At 38.2% G+C, this 26,318-nt stretch overlaps 1 protein-coding gene across 3 annotated transcripts in view; it reads left to right on the top strand.

Annotated features, from left to right (window-relative positions):
* col7a1 (collagen, type VII, alpha 1) overlaps positions 1 to 23,057 on the top strand; it is a 68,287-nt gene extending 45,230 nt beyond the window's left edge. The window contains exons 92-119 of one of the 3 annotated variants that reach the window (XM_085159790.1): positions 439 to 474; positions 559 to 618; positions 734 to 859; positions 960 to 1,031; positions 1,256 to 1,291; positions 1,470 to 1,529; positions 1,633 to 1,677; positions 2,083 to 2,118; positions 2,242 to 2,277; positions 2,604 to 2,660; positions 2,783 to 2,854; positions 4,036 to 4,107; positions 4,180 to 4,215; positions 4,323 to 4,403; positions 8,273 to 8,326; positions 8,617 to 8,670; positions 8,764 to 8,826; positions 8,910 to 8,972; positions 9,117 to 9,233; positions 10,618 to 10,695; positions 11,464 to 11,517; positions 11,668 to 11,716; positions 11,943 to 11,951; positions 16,951 to 17,031; positions 17,330 to 17,458; positions 20,251 to 20,418; positions 20,795 to 20,977; positions 21,061 to 23,057. In XM_085159790.1, the coding sequence (XP_085015916.1) occupies positions 439 to 474; positions 559 to 618; positions 734 to 859; positions 960 to 1,031; positions 1,256 to 1,291; positions 1,470 to 1,529; positions 1,633 to 1,677; positions 2,083 to 2,118; positions 2,242 to 2,277; positions 2,604 to 2,660; positions 2,783 to 2,854; positions 4,036 to 4,107; positions 4,180 to 4,215; positions 4,323 to 4,403; positions 8,273 to 8,326; positions 8,617 to 8,670; positions 8,764 to 8,826; positions 8,910 to 8,972; positions 9,117 to 9,233; positions 10,618 to 10,695; positions 11,464 to 11,517; positions 11,668 to 11,716; positions 11,943 to 11,951; positions 16,951 to 17,031; positions 17,330 to 17,458; positions 20,251 to 20,418; positions 20,795 to 20,977; positions 21,061 to 21,089 (1,956 nt within the window). In that variant the 3' untranslated portion in view covers positions 21,090 to 23,057. Of the gene's footprint in view, positions 1 to 438; positions 475 to 558; positions 619 to 733; positions 860 to 959; positions 1,032 to 1,255; positions 1,292 to 1,469; positions 1,530 to 1,632; positions 1,678 to 2,082; positions 2,119 to 2,241; positions 2,278 to 2,603; positions 2,661 to 2,782; positions 2,855 to 4,035; positions 4,108 to 4,179; positions 4,216 to 4,322; positions 4,404 to 8,272; positions 8,327 to 8,616; positions 8,671 to 8,763; positions 8,827 to 8,909; positions 8,973 to 9,116; positions 9,234 to 10,617; positions 10,696 to 11,463; positions 11,518 to 11,667; positions 12,054 to 13,681; positions 16,915 to 16,950; positions 17,032 to 17,329; positions 17,459 to 20,250; positions 20,419 to 20,794; positions 20,978 to 21,060 lie in introns of those variants that run through there. The other 2 variants (XR_014874129.1, XM_085159789.1) reach the window with 2 other exon arrangements.
* Positions 23,058 to 26,318: the final 3,261 nt, after the last annotated feature.

The following is a 26,318-nucleotide window of genomic DNA, read 5'->3' on the forward strand; positions in this document are numbered from 1 at the left end:
GAATAGGGTCAGCCAACGGTTCTGAACCAATTAGCAACAAGCTGGTTGCTGCAACTTCTTCCAATCTATGACCTGAATCTTTCATTTGAATGCAACAAAAATGTCAAAGCAATCAGGGGCAAACACTGCTTTTTTCTAGTCACAAGGACATTGAAATTGCTATTCCTGTTTTTACTGTCTTTGCCCAGACGACTGTGATGTGCAAGATTTTAATGATTTGTTGGTTTTGAGGTTTTCAAAAAACCACATTAACGAACCGTTAACAACCTGAAACTGGAACATGTATGAAATATTTCTAAATCTGCACAATAAATTTATGAAATAGCAATTCATTCATTAATATTTTTCTGTTTTACTTTGGTTAATTTCCTGTTGATACAAATATGAAAAAGTAAATAACACAATAAATAATTCTTCTTTTTTCACAACTTAATTAAGGGGGCACAGGGATCTCCCGGGCCAAAAGGCGATAAGGTGAGCTTTCGTCATTTGGTTTATCGATTTTCCTGCAGTCTAACCACTCTGACAGTGACTGCTATGATAAAATGTGTGTTGCAGGGAGAGAAAGGGATAGGACTTGCAGGTCCTCCTGGTCGGAATGGGCCTCCAGGTTTAAAAGTGAGTAATAGCACACATTGCAGCAAAAGATGATCTATATTTTTATCTTTCAAATCAGATAGCGGGCGGTATCAGGCGCACCTCACTTGAGGGTGAAAATGTCACTGTGTTTTAGGGGGATCCAGGGATGCCTGGTCCAGCTGGTCCTCCAGGTCCTGCAGGGAAAACAGGAGACAGTGGGCCACCTGGTGTGAGAGGAGAAAATGGACAACCAGGACCTCCTGGACCCCCGGGAGAGAGGGTTGGTTCATCCACTAGGAGAATTATTATTGTTATTATTATTATTATTATTATTATTATTAATTTAACCTTTACATCTTTGTCTGTGTTTTCACTCTCAGGGTCTCCAAGGCTTTGCTGGCCGTGCAGGAAATGTTGGTCCCCCTGGTCCTCCTGGACCTCCTGGATTGGCAGTAAGTTCCTGTTTTTTTTATTTACAAAGTACATTCTCCTGAGAGCTTCCAGTTTAGGTTTGACTGTTAATTGTGTTTTATCTGTTTTTAGCTGGATCACCTTTTTGTTGGGTTAAATTAAGCTCTTAAAATCAAGAATAGATCTGATTTAGATGGAGGAAGATGCCATAACAGACAAGAAGAAATTGAATATGGATTTATATGATCAATAATATGTTTTCTAGGGATCTCCTGGTACTAACGGGGTCAAAGGAGACAAGGTGATTCTCTCACATGCAGTATTTTATTTTCCAGCAGCTTAACCCTGGAGAACCCATGGGGTCAAATTTGACCCCATGGTTTCCCTAGTAAACCAATGGGGTCGGATCTGACCCCACGGGTTCTCCAGGGTTAAATGTGTATAGATTCTTTTTGAATTCATATATTTTCTGTTGCCAGGGGGAAACTGGTGTCGGCGTCCCCGGTGCGAGAGGTGAAAGAGGAGATCCAGGGCCCAGAGTAAGACACAGTGGCTGCGTTACTGATTTGTTAACTTCTCTCCTAAAATATATGAAATTAAGAATTGTGTATTTCTGCTCATCTTGTGTCTGTCGTGTCCTAGGGCGAGGAGGGTCGAGCTGGATTGGATGGGGAGAGAGGATCATCTGTAAATATCCAGTTTTTCCTTTATTCAGGAGCAGACAGAGCCTGTCCACCAAAGATCTCAATTTTCTTTTTAAACCAAAGGACGATCTGTTTTGAGCTGTGAAGCAAAGAACACAAGCAAAGTCTTATTGTTATTATAGAAAAGCTGCCCTTCACAAGGTCACAGTGCATTTCCTGGACTGTAAATTATTCAGTCAGTCGGTCTTTGGCTTTTCAGTGCATTGCAGGTAGAAAGCGCGATCAGCAGGAATCTATTCTACCGGTGCTCACTGTTTAATTAAACCGTGCACCCTACAGAGTTGTGACATTACATCATTAATGCAATTTGATGGGGCAGAAGCATCCACAGTCATTTTTCATTATAAAGCTGTTTGTAATGTGTTTGTGTGTCTTTTGTGTTCATTAGGGTCCTCCAGGGAATCGTGGGGCTCGGGGAGAGAAGGTAAATACCACTGGTCCTCTTTTTTTTTTTTTTTCTGTCATCATCCTAGCTACTTCCCCTGAGCTTTCTGCTCATGTAATGTAGTGAATTAAATTGACACGCTTGAATGCAATGGCTTTTCAGGGAGACAGCGGGCCGCAAGGTGACAAAGGAGAGAAGGTGTGTACATTTTAATATCTAATAAGCAGTACCACTGCTCACTCTCGCTCTCTGTTGATTGTCTGTTTGTGTATATTTGTAAAGGCGGCAGAGACAGTGAATGGATAAAGGACTAAATAAATCATGTCTCAGATGTGGCTGTTACTAAAAAGTACTCTTACAACAGATTTGGCTCCTTGAGAGCAGGAGGAATTTATAAATACATACAATGGTAATGACCTGTGATATTACAAGATGCATAGTGAAAGAAGAGACAAAAGGATAAAGCGTTGTGTGTTTGGCTTGGGGCTTATAGCGGATTCTTACAGATGTAGTATCACTTACAGGGGGACACTGTGCTGGTGGGAGGACCTCCTGGAGAAAAGGGCAACAAAGGAGAAACAGTCAGTGAACAACAAATGCATGACACCATTTACTGTGGCTAAATATTGACTTTAGTTGTGATAGCATAATATTTAAAAAAAAACAAAAAACTTGTTCTGAATTTTACTGTTGTTGCTTTTAGGGTGACAGAGGACCCAAAGGTATACAAGGAGAAAAGGGGGTAAAAGGTCAAGAAGGTCCACCAGGAGAAGTGGTAAGATGAATTAATTAACTGTTTGGTTTGAATAATGTCAGAAAAGCAGCCCATCAATTAAGGTTGTTGTCAGTTAAGATAAATAATTTACGGCGACTAGATGAAAGGAACTGCTGCATTTCAGAAGCTGAAACTATAGACTGTAAATAATAGATATGGACTTGCTTGGCTGAAGTTGTGTGAACATCATCTTGTGCCTTATTTGTGGCAATATTTAGAGTTATCAGCCAGCACTAGAAATATATTTAGAAAGCTGCATCAATGTCACACACAGAGATACCCGAGATTGATAACATACAAATACAACTACAACTAGAGTAGTGGTTTACACTTTCGCGACCTTTGTTTCTCAGGGAGGAGAAAGAAATCCGTTTGGGATTGTGTCAGGAATGGCATCCGTTGTTAAAAGAAAAACAATCTGCCAAATCAAACATGTGGCGCAACCTGCTGTGGCAAACCCTCGTGAATAAGGGGGCATTAAAACTTCACAGCAGTGACTCGTCTTGGGTGTTGTGTAAAAATATCTGCACTGTAATCCATAATGTTTGTCAAATATTTGCCTAAAAAATGCACAAAAAAACATCTAAGGTAAAGTGTTAAACCCACTGGCACTATCTGGCCAAACCTTGTAATAAACATATTTTACCATGATGGAGGAGTAAATTAGCTGTTAGCTGCTTTTTTAATCGATCTAATCTTTTTCCCTTATTTTTAATTAATTGGACAGTTTGATTGTGATTGACTTGCTTTTAGAAGCAGTCTTAAGTGGCCATTTGGGGTTACAGCAGTGTTGAGTATGTCTGCCTATATGTTGTCTACTCAATTATATTTTTTAGGCCTGTTTGGCTACATTCAACAAATATTTGGAATTTTTGGTTGATAATGCCAGATTTTTGTATTAACTATTTTTTTGTTAACAATGTTTCAGCATTAAAGAATTTTTAGTGCATTTTTATTGTGTTTACTCTAAAGAACTGATCCATAATGCAAAATCATTGATGAAGTGTATGTGTTGGCCATGCAGGCTAAGATATTGATTTGGGATTTCACAGGAATCAATTCCAACCTTAAAATGATTTAAATATTGTTATATTGCCACAGAAAAAAATCAAAATGCTACTGTATTGATCTGTAAGAAGATCAATATATATATTTATGTGCATGTGTGTACTTAACATTAGGGTTTGAGAGGAGAACCTGGAGAACGAGGATCTACCGGTTTCCCAGGTGCCAGAGGACCTGGTGGGCAGAAGGCAAGCAACGCCGCTCATGGATGATGATTGTGTAGTAATTTCACTGCTGTAATTACTGTTTTGTCTCTGCAGGGAGAAGCAGGCCAACCTGGAGTACCTGGTGAATCGGTCGGTGTTTAGCTTCCATCACACTGCAGCTTCTTTATTACCTGTGTGTAGATTTGTCATCAGTTACAAAAAGCAGAGGTGATTTGTGGTTTTTTTGTGACTTTTAGGGATTACTGGGAAAAGATGGACTGCCAGGGCGTAAGGGTGAACAGGGAGAGACTGGTAACGTGGGAATAAGAGGAGTTAAGGTATTTTCTGTGTGTGTGTGTGTGTGTGTGTGTGGTTGAGCTGGTGCTCATTCATTCTTTGTGTTTTTATCCCTTCAGTGTTTTTCAGGGATGGGTGATGACAGTCATAACTGAATAAAAGCATAAAATTGATGCGATTGCAGAGGATTAGTGCAAATTGTGTCACACATATAGATACTTTCAACTTCTATTATGATGATTGATAGCAGAAAATTTATGTTTTACTCAACCTGGTGGACTCAATTCCCATTTCTATTTTACTTACTTCATGGATTTAAATTCAATTTGAAACAAAGATCAAAGTGGGAGGTGACACAGGGGAGTGAAGGCATGCTATGCTTTTCTTGTATTATAACCTTTATTAAAATGGCTTCAAGAGAAGCATGAAGACCATTATGTGCGGAGACGAGATATAGATCTGACCCGCAGTTATGTATGGATCAGAAAGAACTGTATAGCTATGAGTGGTTTCCCAAAATATGTTGTGAAATACTTGGGTATGTCATAAGGATAACAGACACTTAAAGAATACCCAATCACAATGACTGAAGATTCGGATTACAAATTACATGATTTTGAAAATAATATTGATCCAGACCGGAATGTGCTTAATGCAATTAATGTTACATGTGAGTATTATACTGAGAATCAATTTAGGGATAATGTTGACTTAGGCAATACATTTTCATTAATTCATTTCAACTGTAGAAGCCTCTATAAAAATTTTGTTCTGATCAATGATTTTTTGAATAATCTGAAAGGCAAGTTTAAAGTGATAGCACTATCAGAAACATGGATCGATGAGGAAAGGGGTTGGGACTTTCACATTGATGGGTATGAATTACATCATATAAACAGATCTAATAAGAAGGCAGGAGGTGTGGCACTTTTTGTTGATAGTGATTTGAAATGTAAACAGGTTGAATATATGTCTGTGGCTATTGATGATTTAATGGAGTGTGTGACAGTAGAAATAGAAATGGAAAGAAAGAGTAATATAATTGTTACTTGTATGTATAGGAGGCCTGGGACACTGATAGAAACATTCACAGATGTAGTAGAAGTTTTATTGAGCAAGGTAAAGGGAAACAAGACATTCTGTATTTGCGGTGATTATAATATTGATTTTTTAAAAATGTCCAATCATAAGGCATCATCAGATTTTTTTTGAGTTATTATTTGGAAGAGGGTTCTACCCTCTGATTACTAAACCTAGTAGAATAACTGAAAAGTCAGCTACTTCAATTGATCATATTTTCATTAATTGCTTGGAAAGCAACATTATAAGTGGTCTTGTCATAAATGACATAATTATAAAATGACACAAAAGGAGGAAGTGTGTGTCGACAGATATATAAGAATTAGAAATGATGACGCAATAAATAAGTTCAGGCAAGGTCTTATGAAAGAAGATTGGAATGAGGTTTATGTAGATGACGTCAATGCTGCATACGAGGCATTCTTAAATACTTATTTGGTTTTGTATGAAAATCACTGTCCACTGGTATTATATAAGCAAAAGAAAAAGAAAACTACTGGTAAACCATGGATAACAAAAGGACTAGAAAATACATGTAAAAAGAAAAATAAATTGTATAGAGATTATATAGAACTTAGAACAAAGCCTGCTGAAATGAAATATAAAGTTTATAAAAATAAGTTAGTATTAATTATCAGAAAGGCTAAGAAAGAGTACTATAATAAATTATTTTACAAAAACAAAAATAATGTTAAGGGTACGTGGAATATCTTAAAAAACGTATTGGGTAATAAATATACATCTTTAAATTTACCTACTTACTTTAATAAGAAAAATAAGGTCGTAAGTGATATGAATGAAGTGGTAAATGAATTTAATTCTTTTTTTGTAAATATTGGGCCTAACCTGGCAAACCTAATTAGAAAACAGGGTGATTCAGAATGGAAAGGAGACAGAGTGGTACAGTCTATGTTTTTAGGGGAAATCACTGAAAAAGAAATCATAGCTATAGACATTAACTATTATGTTTAGGGCAAAAAATAAAACACTACCTCTTAAGTTACAAAGTTTATTTGTATTGGGTTCAGAAAATGGGGATGGCAGAAGGAAGTTTTATTTTAAGCACCGGTTTGCTCGAACCACACAAAGGCAAATGTGTCCAACAGTCATAGGCATAAGAAACTGGAATTCTCTCAGTGATCATCTTAAGTGTTGTACAAATGTTTCTCAATTTAAAATCTGCTATAAGAATAAAATGATAAACCAATATGAGAAGTTGAAAATAATAGAATTTAATTGTAGAAAAATGATCCTTTTAGTTTGAGATTTAGTGGTATTGCTCATTGTTGAGTATATTGTTCTGTTTGCTTTGTTTTGTTTTGTTATGTGCAGAATATTGTCAGAGTGTAATTTTGGTTGTAAGTGCCTACTTGTATTATCACAGATAGGGGGCAGGTGTCAATAAGAATTTATTCTTCTTCCTGCTCCCTTTCATGCATGGAAACAGTTTTACTTTAATTGAAAGGAAGGTTGTGTATGGGAAATGAATTACTGCTGTAACATGTGTGAAACAAAATAATAAAATAAAATAAAAAATAAAGACAGCAGGTGAAATACATACAAAAGATGCAAATCAAACATATTCACTCAAGGAAACGAATCGATTTGAGGTGCTTTTAATTTCTTTATATTCTGTTTCCCAGGATCCAGCTTTTCTTGCCCTATTTTAAAGTGGTATGAAGCAATAATTCTTTAGGCTTTTAAAGGGGCTTTTAAAAATTTTGGGGGCCATTGGGGGCTTTTTCACTAATTTTCTGTCCAGTCCTTGTACCTAACCAATTCAAAGGCATGTTTTTTTGTTTTGTTTGTTTGTTTGTTTGTTTGTTGAGTTACTTAACACTGACCTATAAATCATTCAAGCCTAAAAAGAGCACCAGCGCCAAAGCTGTCTACACATCACAGACAATTTATCAAAGAACCACTTTTAAATTTTAAGTTAAATTTAATTAAATGTAATTCATTTAATTTTAAAGACCTGACAAACAGTCTGAGAGATGCATATGGCCCTTCAGCTGATCCATCTGCTGTTCACTGAAGCCTCTTCAGACATGGTCTCATGTGGAAGGATGGCTGTCTAGAAGCCATTCTTAAGGAGGGGAAACAGGCTGAGGTATGCCAGATTACACAAGAACTGGACTGAAAATGAGTGATGAGAGGTCTTATGGAGTAAGGAATCCAAATTTGACATTTTTTGCTTCAAATTGTCAGTATGCACCGAGGAAGTCAGGACAGGTACAGCAACAAGTGCCCAAAGCCATATGTTAAACATGAATATACATAAATAGAGTATACTTAACTGACCTAAGTCACAAGCTCATGATCGTGAAGTGTGAATGTTGATTTCTCCGTGACGTCCCCCCTCATTTGTGACTGGTGGTTTCAAAAGACTATTTTGGGGATGGTGAAAACAGTAAGCTGGATGCCAACAATAACAACAGGAGACATTTAGAAATGGAGATCACCCGAGTTCTCCATATGCATCTGTAGAAATCAAATCGAAATCAGAGGCATACATGTGGATTTATGGGAGTCAGAGACATTAGCTGCAGTTCTCAGAATCCGCTGCAGTTGTTTGGTCACATTTGCTTTTACATACTTTTACATTTTTTTCTGAATACCCGTTGCAAGGAGAAAAAAAGAAAAAGCACAAAGGTCTGCATCATATCTGTTTTTGTAGGAAATATGCTGCATTAGTGCTTGTTCATGTGCACAGTGAGTGCTCGGTAAAGGAACAGTGTGAGTGGATGGGCTTTCTGCCTTGCTGGTTTTTGCACTTTGTGGCTCACAAAAGATCTTTATGTCTGTCAGTGAAAAACTTTTGTGTTTCCAGGGTGACCGAGGACCCAAGGGAATTTGTGGAGGCGATGGACCCAAGGGAGAAAAGGTGAGTTTGTGAGGCAGAGAAACGGGAAATGGTAGAAAGAAGAGAAATAAAGATGAACTGAGAAGTTGTTTAGTTATACTTAATAATTCTGAAGCTTTGTGTTTTCTTTTTGTTTTTTAAATAATGAGTTAACCAAATACATCATGTTAATATTAGTTAAAAGCTGATGGTACTTAAAGCTGCTTGGTGGTTACTCTGCTGCTGTTACGTGGTTACATATTACATTTCTTTAGGTTAGGTTGCACTTTGTATTTATGGCGTCGAGCATAATGGCTGTGTGCGATTTTCAGGGAAATGCTGGTGCCAATGGAAGATCAGGCCTACCAGGGAGAAAGGGTGAACAGGTATGCCTAATATTTGAAGAAATAAGTCATTGTGTGGTGTGTGGATGTCTTTGTGTCCTTTGTTAAGAGTGGTCATCATCATTTGTTTTGTAGGGGGACATCGGACCTTCTGGGGCCCCGGGGATCCCTGGAAAAGAGGGACTAGTTGGTCCCAAGGTTTGTGCTCTGCACATACTCAAGTTCCAGTTCCATATTCCAGTGCAAATGCACAGTGTAGTCATTTTTCTTTGTGGATGTAGGGTGACCGTGGTTTTGATGGGATTGCAGGACCCAAAGGAGCTCAGGGAGAGAAAGGTGAAAGGGTGAGTTTCTCACATTAAACATACAAATCTAAAATTAGAGTACTCCCTTTAGCCATGTGATGTACCTAATCTACAGATTCTGCACCACTGTTCATCCTCACAACAACAGAAACATAAAAATAACAGTCTCTGTGTTTGACGTAGGGTTTACCTGGTGTACCTGGTCCTCCAGGTCCCAGAGGGGCAGATGGAGGCCCCGGCTTGACCGGCCCACAAGGGCCAGCTGGTGCTAAGGGCCCTGAGGGGCTCCAGGGACAAAAGGTGACTATTCTTTCTTTGGCTTCATGATTTCTATTTCCACACTTTGGCCACATGTTTTATGTATGAGGATGTAGGACTGTGATATATATATGTGTATATATATATTTTAATTATTTATATCACAATTCATTTTTACGTCATTAAGTGTGACTGTGCAGAATTTTCAGTAGAAACAAAAATGTGTATAACAGAAGAAAGAATAGATGAATGTATCACTTATGTCACTGTTTGCAAAAAATAGCTGCACCCAAGCGTCTCGAGTAATGTGGTGCCAACAAAGATGAAAGATGATGACAGTTTTGTCATAAAAATATGATGCAAGCTTTATATATAGAGAACACTTTCTTTTTGTCTTTCTCTTTCATTGTGTTTAGTGTTTTTCTTACTTTTTCTTCTTTACTTGACACATTTTTTGTTTTTGTTTCTGTGTATTGCTTCATGATGATTGACAGCTTGATGAGCCCTGTACTTGACTGGTTTGTCTGCTTTATTATCAAGGAAATAAAAAAGAAAAAAAGCTGTTGACAATGGAGCAAAACCAAATGTTGCTGATAGAGGCTTTTTTTTTTCAAACTGAGACACTGTTGTCTAGGCCTGTCGTGTTATTTTCCTGTATATCAACACACTAATGTTTGTCTTGCTTCTTGTCCGGAGACACAGTAGAGACAGAATATCAGCAAGAACCACTCAGAGACATCAAACCTCCACCAAGGCAGCTCAGTTTCTAGCTGCCATTATGTAGGATTAGGTAATTAATAAAAAGAAAATAGACATTTTATGTCTATAAAAGACAAATGTTTGACCTTATTTGACCTTGAACATGTCAGAGGTGCAAAGTATTTAGGAATCCCCATATATCGTGTCCTAAATCCCTGAATGCTGTCAGTAGAAACAGTGGTAGTAAGAAACATAGTTATAAATAGGTCTGTAGAGCAAACTATTGGCATTGAAGCAGAGGTCAAAGCTCAAATGTGACTTGACATTTTAGATCTTTACATGGTAGTTTCTATATGTTGACCTTACACACCACACACTAAGAATCATAGAATAAATAAATCATACAATAAATCCTTGAGCGGACCTTGAAGACCTTGGTAGATGTAAGCCAAATTTTAATGGATTGTTAACATGACCTCCACATACCTGCAAAGTTTTATTAGAATCCAAGCTATCACATTTATAGTCAGAGTGATGACACTCAAAGAGGCATGCAAATGCTACCAAAAACGTACCCTTCTTGGCTGAGGTAATGACAGCTTTTACTGATAAAAACTATACAAGCAGATGCCGTTTGTTTATCATGTGGGCAATGGACAAGGTAGTTAGGTGAATGCTTTCCACTGTGGATGTACTTTATATTAATGTTGTTTTGCCTGTGCATCAGGGGGAGAGAGGTCCAATTGGCCCTGCCGCAGTTGGTCCGCGTGGTATCCCAGGAATCCCGGGGGAGCGAGGAGAGCCGGTCAGTTGTCAAACATGTCTCTGTCTGTTTCTTGATTGTGCTGTTGGCCTCCATTTTTGATGTTCCCTACAGAATGCTGCAATAAATGTTGTCATTCCTCATTCAAATCATTCTTCAAGAGTTCAGTATATTTGGATTTGAACTCACTCTTTCTAGGAATTGGTCACCAACAAAATCCACCTTATAACACCTTATATCACATTTGTGTTTCCTGACAGTAACGTGTAATTTTTATCCACAAAAGTTGAATTAAACGTGATACATTATAATGCCTGGCAACCACCTAGCAATTTTATTTTAGCTTTTATGCAGCTAAAACACTTTATGAAAGCATCCCATCATTTCAAGTTCATGACAATAACATCTCATTTATATGCACAAAAGTTGAATTATGCATGCCTAGCAAACACATTGCAACGGGCTAAAATGAACCATTTTAATCATATAAACATCTTCAGCTTCTTCTTTTCTTTTCTTTTTTACTTTTCTAAATGTGATTAACTATATTACTTTGCAAGCAGCATAAAGTAAACACTGCTGAACAAACAGTTTTGTAGAATTGGCATATATTAGTTATCACTAATTATTAGAGGTTCCCAAGAAATACTAGTCCTGTGTATTAAGAGCTTAAGTCACTATTGGTGATTTAACCTTCCACTTTAACTGTGAAGTTCTTTCATGTGTGGCACCTGGTCTCACTTTAATGAATTAATGCGCTGCAAGCCTCTCTGTGGGTCGTATAAGTCCTAATACCTGTCCATGTTGCAGGGAGACATGGGCCCAGATGGAGCCAAGGGAGACAGAGGAGAGGCAGGCATGACGGTCAGTGCTTGATCCTTACCGCAGGGGCGTAATCCGAAGACATCAAACGATACACATGCACGCGCACACACACAGTTTTACTTGGAGTGGATATCGGGGTTGTCTTTGCTAAGTGTGTTTTGCCCTGTTTCTTTCTTATTTTGGGTTCAGGAGGAAGAGATCAGAGAGTATGTTCGCTCAGAGATGAGTCAGCACTGTGGTGAGTCTTACATGCACTCCCTTTGCTAGTTTATATCAGCATTGTCCTCAAGTCGAACTTCAGATGTTAATCACAGCACATGAGTCACAGCCATGGCTAAACTTTGAGGAAATATAATTCCATCAGAGCGGTTGGAAACCGTAGTGACTGTACTTGACTGTTTAAACTGACCTTTATTATTCCCCTCTCTTTGTGCTTCCTTCCTGTCCATCTGTCTGATGCTCAGCGTGTGGAGGTGAGTGAGCCATTCAACTGCAACAGAAAAAAAAAGCTGACAGAAGGGCTATGATTTTAGCATGAGTCACAGTAATATAGTGTAACACATATGCAGTGTTGGGTAAGTTACTTTAAAATAGTAACTTAGTTACATTACTAGTTACTTCTATCAAAAGTAACTCAGTTACTTCAAGTTACTCGTTACTTTCAAAGTAACTAGTTACTAGGGAAAGTAACTTTGGTTTTACTCAGAATTCTCCTTTTACATCCAACACAAAAACTGCAGTCGTGGTGCTTTGATTGTACTCAGAACTCAGAAATTCTGCCTTCTGAATAGGAAGATGTAAGTAACACCAGACTGCAGATGAGCTGCTGCATACAGGGCTGGACTGGGACAAAAAATCGGCCCGGGCATTTTGACTAGAGACTGGCCCACCATTATAGGAAAAATCATAAAGCCTTTGAATGAAAACAAACGCTGTTGTGACAGTGATGTATACTGTTTTGATGGTATATATGCATCAATCTATCAATCCTTTGTTGTAAGATTCAGATAATTATTTTTTTAAAAGCGAGACATTTTAAATGAGAATAAGAAAGAAAAGTATTTCTTTGTGCCCCCCTCTCCCTTTTAATGCCCTACCTGGCCCCCCTGGCAAAATTTTGCTAGATCCGCACCTGCACAGTTTCCAGCTGTCAGCTACCTAAAAAAGGATCCTGGGGTTATCTGTCTCTCAGAAACAGTTCATAACTTCCCTTCAACTCATTTATGTCACCTAAAAGGTAAACCTGTTTCTCCATCACCTGTTCAGCTCTGATGATTCAGTAAGGACATCTCCTGGTTTCATCTACATGTTTCCCTTTCACCAGATAACCAAACCGACATCATGACCAGCAGCTATTTTGCAGCTGTGGCTCCAGCAAACATCAGCTGATACTAGAAATTAATATTAAATAAATTCTAACAACTGCTGATCAAGCTTAAAAGTGCTGCTGTTGTTTAACGCGACATCGGCTGGTTTCCTGTTTCTGGCGCAAAGTGGGCGATAAACAAACAAGAGAGAAAAGCCGATCAGCTGATCATTGATCAGTTTTCATGATTGAAGTAGAAACGGGAGAGGGAGGGGGGAGAATGAAAGAAGAAGAGGCAGCTGTGCAGCAAAGACACAGAATAACTCCAGCTTTGTGTCTTTTTCATTGTAGCTGAAGTCCGGGACAAACTGTTCCTTTTCACCTCAATAAGAAACGCGTAATATTTTCTCTGAATACCAGACGGGACGGTTGGCAACTCTAATAACTTATGAACAAAATAAAGTTCAACATCATTAACTTCATAGCACCCACACAGCTGTATAGAAACTCCGTCATGCTAGCTAGTACGCAGTACGGAAAAAGTCAGAATAACGAAAATAAACCCAGATAGACTGCAGGTCATAACTTCTTACCTGAAGTTCAGTTCACACTTGGACCGGCGGCCGCCTCGGGTCTCTTTTCCTTCTGCGTCCCCTTTCCCTCATCCACCTGCTGCCTCCACCACTTGCTAATGTTATTGAATCTGTGGAAGCTCCGCGATAGCCACCACACGAAGTAACGAGTAACGACCCTATCTAAATCCCAGTAACGACTAACGCGTTCCTGATTTTGGCATAATAACTAGTTACCGTGCTCGTTACCACAATAATAACGTAGTTACTGTAACGCGTTACTTAATAACGCGTTAGTCCCAACACTGCACATATGTCACTATAGATAGATGGTGACACGGTATCTGATAAAGACAAAAAGTACATTTTGTCTTGTTTAGCACCTCAACTGCATTCATTCTGAATAAGTGGGCTGCATGAAGGTTTAGACTATATCTTGTTTCCATGTGCATTACCTCTTTTCCTTTCTTTCACTTCCCTACAATGCCGAGAGTGAACAACATTAGCTAAAATAAGGATAAAAAACAAAATATGCTGGCAACATTAGCAAGGAAGCATACACATACTCAAATATACAGTATAAATGGTGTGTTCTCAGGCGCTGCAGATAGTTTTTGATTACTGGCACTTACTGGCACAAAAAATAAAACATGTTCTAGTCGTGTGATGAATATAGGCTTAGAGCAGCGGTCTCCAGCCTGCGCCACGGACTGGTTTATGCCCGACAATATTTTCACGGACCGGCCTTTTAAGGTGTTGCGGATAAATACAACAAAATAAAACTAGTACCGGTACCAAAAAAAGAAGATTTATTCTTAACACACGTGAAAAGACCCAGGAAAACAGAGTTAACAATAAAAACGATAACAAAATAAAGCTAATAAACCCTGAAAACCATACATTTCACACCCGAGCCTCAACTCTTGCGGCCCGGTACCAAATGACTCACGGACCAGTACCGGTCCGAGGCCCGGGGTTTGGGGACCGCTGGCTTAGAGTGCAGACTTAGTGCTAAGTAGTACTGAAATTGGGTTGACATCAATTGCTGACTCAGCCACTGCAGAATATTCAATGTTTACTTTCAAAAACTCCTGGATTTTGTTCAAAGTATGTTTTGAGTCATTGCCCATCTGTTCTGTGAGAATCCGTCCTGTCAGCTTTGGTGCATATGGCTGAATGTTTCCATGTGCAGTAATGTGAACAGGAAAGTACACACCATGATTCACTAACTTGCAGAACCACCTTTAACAGCACTAATCGTTTTCTGTATGACTTTACTAGTCTGCAGCCTGGTTGTGAAGGACTTTCAGTTCACTCTTCTTTACAGTGTTGCTTCAGTTCATTGCGGCATGTGCCGTCTGTTTATGCACAGTGCTGTTAAGGTCCCACTACAGCATTTCAATCAGGTTGACTGGGCCATTGCAAAATCTTCTTTTCTTTTCCTGCTATCTTGTTGTCGATTTTATGCTGTGCTTGAGATCAATGTCCCACCATTTGACTCACTTACACTCAAGTTTTAGCTGTCGGACAGATGGTCTCACATTTGGCTCTAGAATACTTGTGGTTGACTCAGTGACCGTAACGTGTCCAGGTGCTGTGGCCACAAAACAAGCCTAAATCATCAGCGCTCCACCACCATTCTTGACATGATGTGTATGAGGTGTTTTTGGTGATATGCTGTATTTGATTTTCTACAAACGTGACAATGTGTATTATGGCCAACATTGGCGATTTTTTTTCTGTTTTTATGTATGTGGTTTGTTCAGGTTCAGCTTAGCTGCCATGCTTGACCTTGGGGTGAATTTGCTTATAGGAAAATGGTGGCATTGTGTTAAAACACATCTGAAAGCTCCAGACATCAAAATGTATGCCTTCATAGATGCGGTCACACTTACCGATGATCAGTTACAACAGTGCATTTGATTATCAGCACCTTGCTGCTACTTATCGTCTTAATTGCTGCATTTGATGCATTTACTTTATCAGAGGACTGAAAACTTTCTTTTTGACTCTTTACATCTACTTCCAAATTCACCCAGCTGCCTCTGCCTTCTGTCATGTCATCAATAAACAATGACTCAGTGTCCTTGGACCCTATTCATGCTCATGCATCACCTTGCCTTTCTATTGTTGAGTCTTATAAATGGTTTGCAACTTCTGGTGAATCTATATTTTCTCCTGTGAAGACTTCTGTTTACGGTCATAACAATATCCCCATTTCTTGGAAAATATTCTTCAACTATCTAAATGTTGTGACGATGTTTTTCTTCAACATAAATGAGATCCTGCACTTATCAATCACTATTATCTTGTGTGGCTATGCTTGGCTTTTAAATAGTCTAGCCCACTAGTATGTTCCTTTTGTCAGTATGCACCAAGCTATTTATTCTGAGACTCCTAACAGTGGCTGGATGATTGATTTGCTTTGTTTTTGCAAGCATGCCCTTTTTTATTTGCATTGGGAGCTATTTGGTGCATTGTGGCCACTGCTGCCTAATGTAAATGCCACACTTGCAATCATTTCCAGACCTTTTCCTGCATAAAAATAGGAAGAAATAATGAAGAAATGGTTCAGACCTGGTCATGAAACTCTTTTTAACATTTGAATTTTGTTCTCCAAGTGTAATTGGAGAACTTGAGTCTTTGATAATAGGATACAAAATAAGATAATGTATAAAAATTGCTGGAATTTGGTCATTGCAGAAATCAGTGCACTATTTTTTTCAGTCCCTCGGAAAAAAATGTTTGAAGTCTGCACCTTAAGCCACCGTGAGCAACAAGGTGTTTACTGGAGTTTTTTTTAACAGATGATGGTATAAATAATATCAGTGGTTTTCACAAAATAACTTTACTGAAAGTTTGTTTGGCTTCTTCAGATAAATCTTGAAAAAAATCTTTCATTTTTGTCCTGTTTGGGGATTTTTAATACCTGATTTATTATATTTCTGTAAAAGTAAATAACATGGAATATGCTAAAGTAAATGAATCAAATGAAAGCTGATGTGAACCTCCACTGATAAACTTTCCCAGAGTTTGCACTAATGTGTTTGTTGCTCGAGCTGTTAATCAATGCAAGACCACATCAGTGTTATGAAGCAGCACCCGCATGAGATAAGTGTTGGTGAGGCAGGCTGTTAATAAATACAGTATGCAAATTTGAGGCCAACACAAAATTTACCTCATGTTTAGCTGATGTATTATTATCTAAGAAATAGCTGCATGTTTAATATTGAACAACTCTGTAATAGTTTTAGTTTACAGTCACTTTCGACTGGAGTGACACAAGTCTTTATAGCACTGACTTGAGTCCTTAAAGGATTATAACCAGTTTTTGTGAGCTTTTCCTACAGTGACAAAGTCTTGCAAAAACTCAATGAATCCTTTAAGCTGGTGTCTGTGTATGGTTTTTTTGGTACTTTGGGGTTGTTGTTGGCTTATGTTTTACTACCAGAATGTTCTGTCCTCTCTTTTTTTTCACCATTTTGCTTTTTCAACCCCCCTTTTCTCCCTTGTGTAACATTTTCCCTGTCCCTCTTGCTTTCTGAATTTTGCCTATGCCTGTCTCGGTGTCACTGTCCTATCTGGCTCTCCCAGGTTCAGGTCCGAACATTCGGTACCCGCCAGTCAGGGCTCTGCCTACACCAGAGCAACAATTGGCGCTGAAGGGTGAGGAGGGTGAGTGTTTCCTTCCAGTCTGTCCATGTATCTGTCCTAACAAGCACATTTAACTGGTCGTCCTTTATTTGGAGAACTCTGAGCATTTGGGTGGTTTTCTCATCAAGAAAACAGAGAACTCCATTTCTGTTCTACCGACAAAATAATATATACGTCTGATTACATAAAGAAAAATACAGTGGTAGAGTATGGGCCTTGTTTTACTGAGGTCAGTTATTTTCAGACCTCGTTCAGTCCAAAAATTAGAGGTTGTCATTGATGTCTTTGATGATCCTGCCTGATGCTGCTCTTCTTTCAGGCCGTGAGCTGCACATGGTGGTAAATACCAATGACCCAGACTACGAGCATGTCTACTCCGTCGAATCCTATGACGACCCCTTGGAGGAGATGCTCTACTTCACGTCTCCCTCGGCCAACCAGAGTGATGGTAGTTTCTGTTTTACACTATTTCCAGTGTTTTCCTAAAGTAACATGCTTTAGTATCGTAGACATGGGTGAAGAGAGAACAGTATCCTTCAACTTCTCAGCTTCAGCAATAAATTAACATTTTTGGCCATCATGACTGAATATAACCACATTATATAATGGAGTGATGATGTGTCAGCTGATAGCTTTCTATGCATTCACTTGGCAAACTTCATAGAGAGCACAGTGATTAAACTGCATCTATTCTGCCTAAAGTTGCTCCTGCAAACCAATTGGAAACCCATCTCACCAACTCATGCTATGTCTGAATTAATCAGTGTCATAGTCTGTTTTTTAAGCCTCCATTACACCATAGTAAAAACAGGATGGCAGTCTCTCTGTGACTAGGAAAAGTCAGTGGTTACCAAATGATTTCACTGAATTATTTTGTTGTTGGTGACCGATTGCAAGTAATTGTGGCAACCAGTTTAGATTGCAGGAGAATTGCACAGGTCACCTCACTGGAGGCAACGTGTTTTCAAAAGTTTTGTCAAACAATAGCGGCCTAACTCAGACTTACTGCAACCTCTCACAGACAGATCGGTGAAGGTTTGCAAATACTCACTGTCTAATTCTTGAAAGCAGACATACTGCCAGTGTGTGGGTGGTGATCTTGAAACTGTTGGAAGAGTTGCCTCCAAAAGTGAGATCTTCTGCTTTTTATTTCAACTTGGAGGATTGCAGTTATGCACTGGGGCACCTGTGTGTCATGTCCCGTAGTTAGAAACCCTTGCTACTAAGGGTGTCTTTAAATTTGTTGTCTTTATTTAATTGATACTGAACATTGACATTGACATTATCTTGAAGTTAAATGGCGCAGCAGATTAAATAGTGGTAACTGGTTACTTCTGGCATGTTAAACTGTTTGTGTTGTTATGTTTGAATTCATCACTTGTGTCTGAAGAGAAACCATGAGACTGAGAAAACTGTGCACATTAATTTAAGCTGTGATTTGATTCTGATTCTGCACCATCACAACTGGTATAGAGATCCAGAATACGCCTTAATAAATACCTTTTAGGATGTATACTGCAAGACATTTACATCAGATTGCAACATGTTTGCAACTGTTTCCAGTTTATCACAGTTAATCGCCGTAATATCAGACAAAAATTTGATGTAATTGTCAATTTGACTCAAACTAGTAAAGATTAGTTAGACTAAAGCTGCAATCATAGTTCAGCAGTGATAGCATTATCGCAGTCTGCTGGCAGTTCATGGATAACGGGTCTGCTGGCAGAGAGCATCCACTGTTGATGAAAGCAGTGTTCAAAGTATGTGGCACAGCTGGTTTGTGGGCTACTCTCACTTGTGCTGTTTTTGGTCCGTCAGACAGCCGTGGAGAACAGTGAAGTTATAACATAGAAAACAAGTGTAACTCCGTCTTTTTATCATTTTACTGTCTTGACGCACATACTTAGTCCCCATCTTTGAAACAACCATTTCAAAAGCAAGGAGGTCACAAATCGCTGGGCATAGTCGCTGTAATTTTGGTCTTCTGTTTTTTCAAGTGTGTAGTTAGGAAGCACTCGGTTTAGAGAAAGTATGGGATTGGGAGAATGTGGCATGTTCTATAGAGCACTTTGAGTAATCCGTGACACTAGAAAAGCACTATATAAGAATCAGTCCATTCACTGTTTGAACAGGGTTTTGTCATATTACTTTTGCACTGTTTTGCATGTTCTCGCACATGTTATTATTACATGGCTTGATTAAGGTACACATTAGGCTGACATCTGGGGCCAGAGCTGAAACTGTTCTGGGCCAGCACAGGGCCAGCAGTGTGTCTGCAACTGGCCCATGGCTGCACACAAATTACACATGGCCCACATACTGCAAAGACTGACGGCCCTTTGGTGGCCCAGATCTGGTTTGCCAGATGTGGCCCACACATGGGCCAGCACAGGACCACCAGTGTGTCTGCAACTGGCCTTGTGCTGGCCCATGTGTGGGCCACATCTGGCAAACCAGATCTGGGCCTCCAAAGGGCCGTCATTCTTTGCGGTATGTGGGCCATGTGTAAGCACATTGTGTGGGCCAGATCTGGGCCATACCAATTTTGCTATGTGGGGAGTAGCTGACATCATTGTGTGGCTGCATTGACAGTGCCATTTGGTCACAGTAGTTACTGTGAGGTACAGATCAGGTTATAGAGTTGGCATTCAGAAAGTTTGGTCTACGAGGATCTACAGTTCAGGAAATTAGCACAAAAGTATAAATCCCCTGTAAGGAACCGCTGATGCTGTGCTCCGCACCTTATGCTTCCACGCCACAAAATAAAAATTACCGCAGGTGGATTTAATAATCTTCATTTGACTATAGTGGCTGTCATTATACTTATGAAAAAGTCACTTTTAGTCAGTAACTATGACCCTGACCTTTGCCAAATGTATTATATGTGCTACACAATTTTCTGTTTCACGTGTTAAACCCAAAAAGGCATGCCAAATTTATGCTTTGAAGCCATAATTGAGTTTGTGCTGGTGAAGCAGCTTATCTTATGTGCCTACTTTTCAATTTGTTTTTATTTCATCATAATGAGACTCTATTGCCCTTGAGTATTTATCACACAGCCTACTACAAGCCCACACCATCCAGAGCCTGTGACCTGTCATGTTGACAACATGGATTGTTCAGTCTTTGTCCCCCATTATCATTGTTACCATTGTGTTTAGAAATTTTCTGTTGACCTTGTCTGTGCTGTTTGCTGTGTTTCTTTGGTGTGTCTGTGTGTGTCTGTGTGTGCGTCGACAGGTGAGGTTGACAGAAAGAAATCTGAGAAAACAGTCAGAGTTGAACCTAACAAATCAGCAAGTGCTGACGATCAGGCAACAGCTGATGGTCAGGAAGCAATCAAAGTTACACATCTGAAAGCAGCCAAGTCCAGAACAGTCAGGTCCAAGAGGAGAGTCAAAGGGGAAGGTAAACCAGCTCATTCGTCATCCTGTTTGGGGATTTATTCATCCTTACTACTGGCCATCTGGTGTCTGTCTCTCTGTGTATGTCTCTGGGTGCATTGGCTGCTCTGCTGTTGTCCATTTTTTGTTTTTTTAAGGGTGTCATACAGTATTATTAAAGACAAGCATGCATCCAACAAAATAAGGCAAAAACAAAGAAGCGTTAATATGTTGCTTTGGAAACAAGAAGTGTTGAAATAAATAGATTGGCTTGACAATCTCATGATCTTGTTTCCTGCTGCTTCTTATTCCCACTGATCCTGTTTGCCTGGGCTGCCTTGGTCTCGTTTTCTTTGTGTCTATATATGCACAAGTTTTACATGTATGCATGTGTTCTGCAGCTCCAGCAGACCCGTGCTTTCTGCCCATGGATGAGGGAAGCTGTGGAAAGTACACTATGCGCTGGTATTTTAACAGACAGGCTCAAGCCTGCAGGCCCTTCATCTACAGTGGCTGTGAAGGAAATGACAACCGTTTCCTTCACCTGGAGGAGTGTGAAGAGACCTGTCTTGGGGAGGCTGATGGTACAAATAGAAGCAAGACACAGACACACTAGTTTAAGTCCAGTATATAATGCAAGCAAGCTAACAGTTGATCTTTTGTGCAGGTTCTCCTCCCTTTAAGACAGCGCGATGATTGTGGCCCACTCGTCCTCCGCCACAGGATGATAGGCTTTTGTAGATCACTATGATGTCAAATGTCAGTGGTTTTATTTTTGTTTATTTATTGTTGTTTTGTTTTTTTTAACCCAACCAAATTTTACCCTGCTAAAAAGGGAGACCGCAATGCCTCATAGGTCTGTTTTTTCTTTTGCTTGTTTACCTGACTTTAACACATCTCAGTTTAACTATTCCACCATACCACAGTATTGAGTGCAGTTCTTGTGGCACACTGCTACAGTATTGATACTAAACTGCCAAACTCATCGTACAGTGAAATAAAATCTTGCTGCTTAGGAAGGTTACCAATTTGGTGAAGCTCAGTATGTTTCAGTAACTTGCAGGTTGTTTGAGGGAGGCTGTTGTTTGCAGGTTGCAATCATTATTCATCATTTGCAAGATGCTTGCAGTTTCACTTATTACCTGAAAGAAATTGCTAAATATTTCACATTAAGTTAGTTTTTTTGTTTTGTTTTTTGTTCTGATTTTGAAATTTAACACCAGAAAAACAAACTGCAATCCTTTACAAGCTCTGTTCATAGAAACACAAAAGGACCAAAATAGAGGATTGTAAACATATTGGCAAACATTGTGTCTCTCTCTCGCTCAATGCAATGCTAAAAAGGCACAGTTCATTTCAAACTTAGAGAAAATACACAGGAATAAATGACGTTATTTCAGCAAAACAAAAACAAGGGGAAAAAAGCTATATGTAATTTTTCTTTGCAACGCTGAATGACTTTGTTTTAGACGACAGGACAAACAGCATCTGTTATGAACTTCACTCTAATGGTAACTACACAATGCTGTGTAATAAGGTGCAGGTGTAGTTGTACTCTATTTCCATCTATGTACACACTGTTTAACTGGCTCTGTGCTATTTAGCAAAGAAGAAAAAGTTGACACCGGTGTAGGTTCTGGAAACAAAAGGCGTTACCTGCGCAAAGTAACAATATTTTTTGTGAACTGATTTAAAACACTAAAACCATGAACAGGTTTTAGTTAAAAAAAAAAAAAAAGCCTTTAAACCCTTAAAGCCTAAACTTTGAAATAATTGCCAAAACATTCAAAGTTTTTTGAAAATCCATCCATCCATTCTCTTCCGCTTATCCTTGTCAGGGTCGTGAGGGGGCCGGAGCCTATCCCAGCTATCATAGGGTGAGAGGGGCAGGGTACACCCTGGACAGGTCACCAGTCTGTCGCAGGGCCAACATATAGAGACAAACAACCATTCACATCCACATTCACACCTATGGGCAATTTAGAGTTAGCAGTTAAAATAACCCCAAAAGTGGAATGACAAAAATGAAAAATAAATATTGATTTGCATATATGAGTTTTAACTTAGGATTAAAGGATAATGGCGTCATATGTTACATGTTAACAGCACAGAGTATTTAGGGTAAATAGCGTGATGTAAACACATACACCCTAGAAAAAGAAAAAGAAAACAAAGAAATAACATGAAATGTATACAACTAGCCTAAGCCTTCACACCAGGCTTTCAGAAACGATGATTTCCTGTCTTCACCTGCGGCACATCTTAAGAGCTGATCCAAACTTTACTTCTTCAGTTTTCTAATGTTATCCATGCAAACTTTTAAATAAAACTCCAGCCCGCAGATTCCTCAAATAACCCCTCGCACTTCTCTCCATGAAAATAACTATGCAAGCACAAATATATTTGACTGTTATTACGAATATAGTTTTATCGTATCTGTTAAATATGAAGAATCAAGCGCAATATTCTGCCAATATTTTGTACATACTGTTTTTATCATTATTTGTGGGGAGTTGTGTTACTGTTAATGCCTGCTTGTTTACTTACCAGAGAAAAGGTGCTATTTTTAAATGTATTTTTATAGTTTGTTGAAGGTGTCTTTGTGCGGTGCAGACATTTCTGTTTGTCATGGAACATTTTAATAAACATTTCAAATAAACCAAATGTCTGACTAAAAACAAAGTTGTTGTATGCTTTCATTTAGCGATGAATCACTTTTAGCTTTAAACCTGAAGAGCATGAAAACTGGTCTGCATAATCCATACTGCAGTCAGAAATAATGACCTTTCCCCAACTAAAATCTAAAAGTGTCTCAGTGAGCTTTAAATAATGATGACGTTCTCTTTCTTGATATGATCTGTGTCTGCTTGTGAATAGAAGATTTCTAATCAAAGACATGCTCTACATAATATTTTTAGTGGTGAAGATGGGAAGATAAGAAATGAAGCGCACGCGTGTGTGGAGGTGTATGTGACTGATTACATGTTCTAATTTCATCAGTGGATTTTATTAATGAGAGGATTTTCTACTTGTTGGCCACGGCTCCTCCTCCCTTCGTTTCTCCATGCTTTCTGCCCTCGCTTGATTTCCCCTGGTTCAAGTCTCCCTGATGCCATATCAGTTTCATCACACTCCAGCTGGCCTCACACAGCTTCATCATCTCGTCCTCCTCTTACTTAAATTCCAGCGTTATCTTTGCCCTGCATCGTGCTTTAGGCTTGCGTGTGTTTATCAGGAGGTTGTGTGACTGCTTGTAACAAGTTATGCACACTCTGGCAACCCTCTGTCATTAGGGTTAGTTGAAAGTGAGTTTGGATACAAAGATGAATATGTGGAAAAGGGCCCAAATGACCACGATGCACTCTGTTGCAATGCTATGTTAAAACGCTGTCATCTAGACATCTAGGAGTATCTAGTATCATCTAGTATTCATGCTCAACATTCAGTGTATGGTGCTGGAGATTCAGTAGCTATAGTTTTTTTCAGTAAAACTCAAAAGTTTTCAGACTCTGGAGTTGTCTCCACTCTGTCCAAGCAAGTCTAGTAATTCCTCATCAGACTCACAAACACATTTCTTGTAGGTTTTGGACTGTGCAGATATTTATGATCATGTTGTAACAGGGAACAGCTTTCTCCAAATGGTTGATGCACATCATCTTATTTTTTAAGTATCCAAAAGTACTCCAAATTACAATTAAAGGCCTTACAATCATTTTTATAAAATTAAGAACAAATACAGAAGATTTGTTAGGAACATTTGGAAAATAATATCACTGAGCAACACAGTCCCATTCAATCTTTATAGTACTGTGCAAATGTTTTGAGCCTGTTAAAGCCTGAACTCTCTTGGGGAGATTTCCCTGTCATTTCAGGAGTTCTCCAGGCTCCTTGAAGGACATTCAAAGTTTTCAAAAAATCTGAAAACTGATTCATCATTCTAAAATGTATAAATGTTTAAATGTATAGTCAGCAGATATTTGGAAGGAAAAAGAATTCAGTAAGATTTCTTTTTACAGAATTTCAAAGGCTCCTTTTAAAATTGAATATAGAAAAGCCCTGCAATGCACAAATTGGAGCAGTTAAATGGTCCAATTTCTCTTAGTGTAACTATTTTTAGTGTTAAATATAAATGTTCTTAAATGCTTTTACATTTCAAAGGACACCAGGACTCTCTGAGCCCTCCCTCAGTCAGTTAGTTACCTGTACCAGGCCAGAAGCACCTAAGTTTCATCATCCACACAACTTTTTTTTTTTTTTTTGACTGACCTACTTTCTGATTCTTGAAAAAGCTTTCTTTTACTCAAGCACAAATCTGACAAAACGTGTATATGTATATATACATATATATGTATATATGTGTATATGTATATATGTGTATGTGTATATGTATATATGTGTATGTGTATATGTATATATGTGTATGTGTATATGTATATATGTGTATATATGTATATATGTATATGTATATATGTGTATATATGTATATATGTATGTATATATATATATATATATATATATATATATATATATATATATATATATATATATACACACACGTGTATATATATATATATACACACACGTGTATATATATATATATACACACACGTGTATATATATATATATATACACACACGTGTATATATATATATATACACACACGTGTATATATATATATATACACACACGTGTATATATATATATATACACACACGTGTATATATATATATATATACACACACGTGTATATATATATATATATACACACACGTGTATATATATATATATATACACACACGTGTATATATATATATATACACACACACGTGTATATATATATATATACACACACACACGTGTATATATATATATATATACACACACACACGTGTATATATATATATATACACACACGTGTGTATATATATATATATACACACACGTGTGTATATATATATATATACACACACGTGTGTATATATATATATATACACACACGTGTGTATATATATATATATATACACACACGTGTGTATATATATATATATATATATACACACACGTGTGTATATATATATATATATATACACACACACGTGTGTATATATATATATATATATACACACGTGTATATGTGTGTGTATACATATATACACACGTGTATATGTGTGTGTATACATATATACACACGTGTATATGTGTGTGTATACATATATACACACGTGTATATGTGTGTGTATACATATATACACACGTGTATATGTGTGTGTATACATATATACACACGTGTATATGTGTGTGTATACATATATACACACGTGTATATGTGTGTGTATACATATATACACACGTGTATATATGTATATATATATATATATATGTGTGTGTGTATATATATGTGTGTATATATATATATGTGTGTGTATATAGATATAGATATCTATATCTATCTATCTGTCTATCTATCTATTGTTATCTCTTGTTATCTCTAAATTGGCTCAATTCCTCATATTTGTTATGTCTGTTGTGTAAGTGCTTATCTATGGTGTGTGTGTGTGTTTGTGTGAATGGCACACACCCATGCGAATTTTTTCATGATTGGAGTGCTACAGATAGATTTCACATATCCTAAAAATAGCAGCCATCGCTGATTTCAGCAGCCGTAACAGCCAGCTTTACACAAGGCACCAAAGCCTTTAGAGCCGTCTCACAAGTCTTTGAAAGGACATGTGAAGAGAGTAGCGTGGGGGTGGGGGTGGGGGGGTTGAGCTTATGTGGAAGACTGACTGCTAAATTGTGGTTCTATGAAACAAGGGGACTTTTAATAAACATAGCTAATTTCATATTCACCCTCCTACCTCTGGGGGTCCTAAGGCTTCTCTCACTCTGAACGCAAACAGACCTAGACGCTCCGATTTTCGGCAT

Source organism: Neolamprologus multifasciatus, chromosome 5 (genome assembly GCF_963576455.1).
Source record: "Neolamprologus multifasciatus chromosome 5, fNeoMul1.2, whole genome shotgun sequence".
In the NCBI taxonomy this organism is placed as follows: domain Eukaryota; kingdom Metazoa; phylum Chordata; class Actinopteri; order Cichliformes; family Cichlidae; genus Neolamprologus; species Neolamprologus multifasciatus.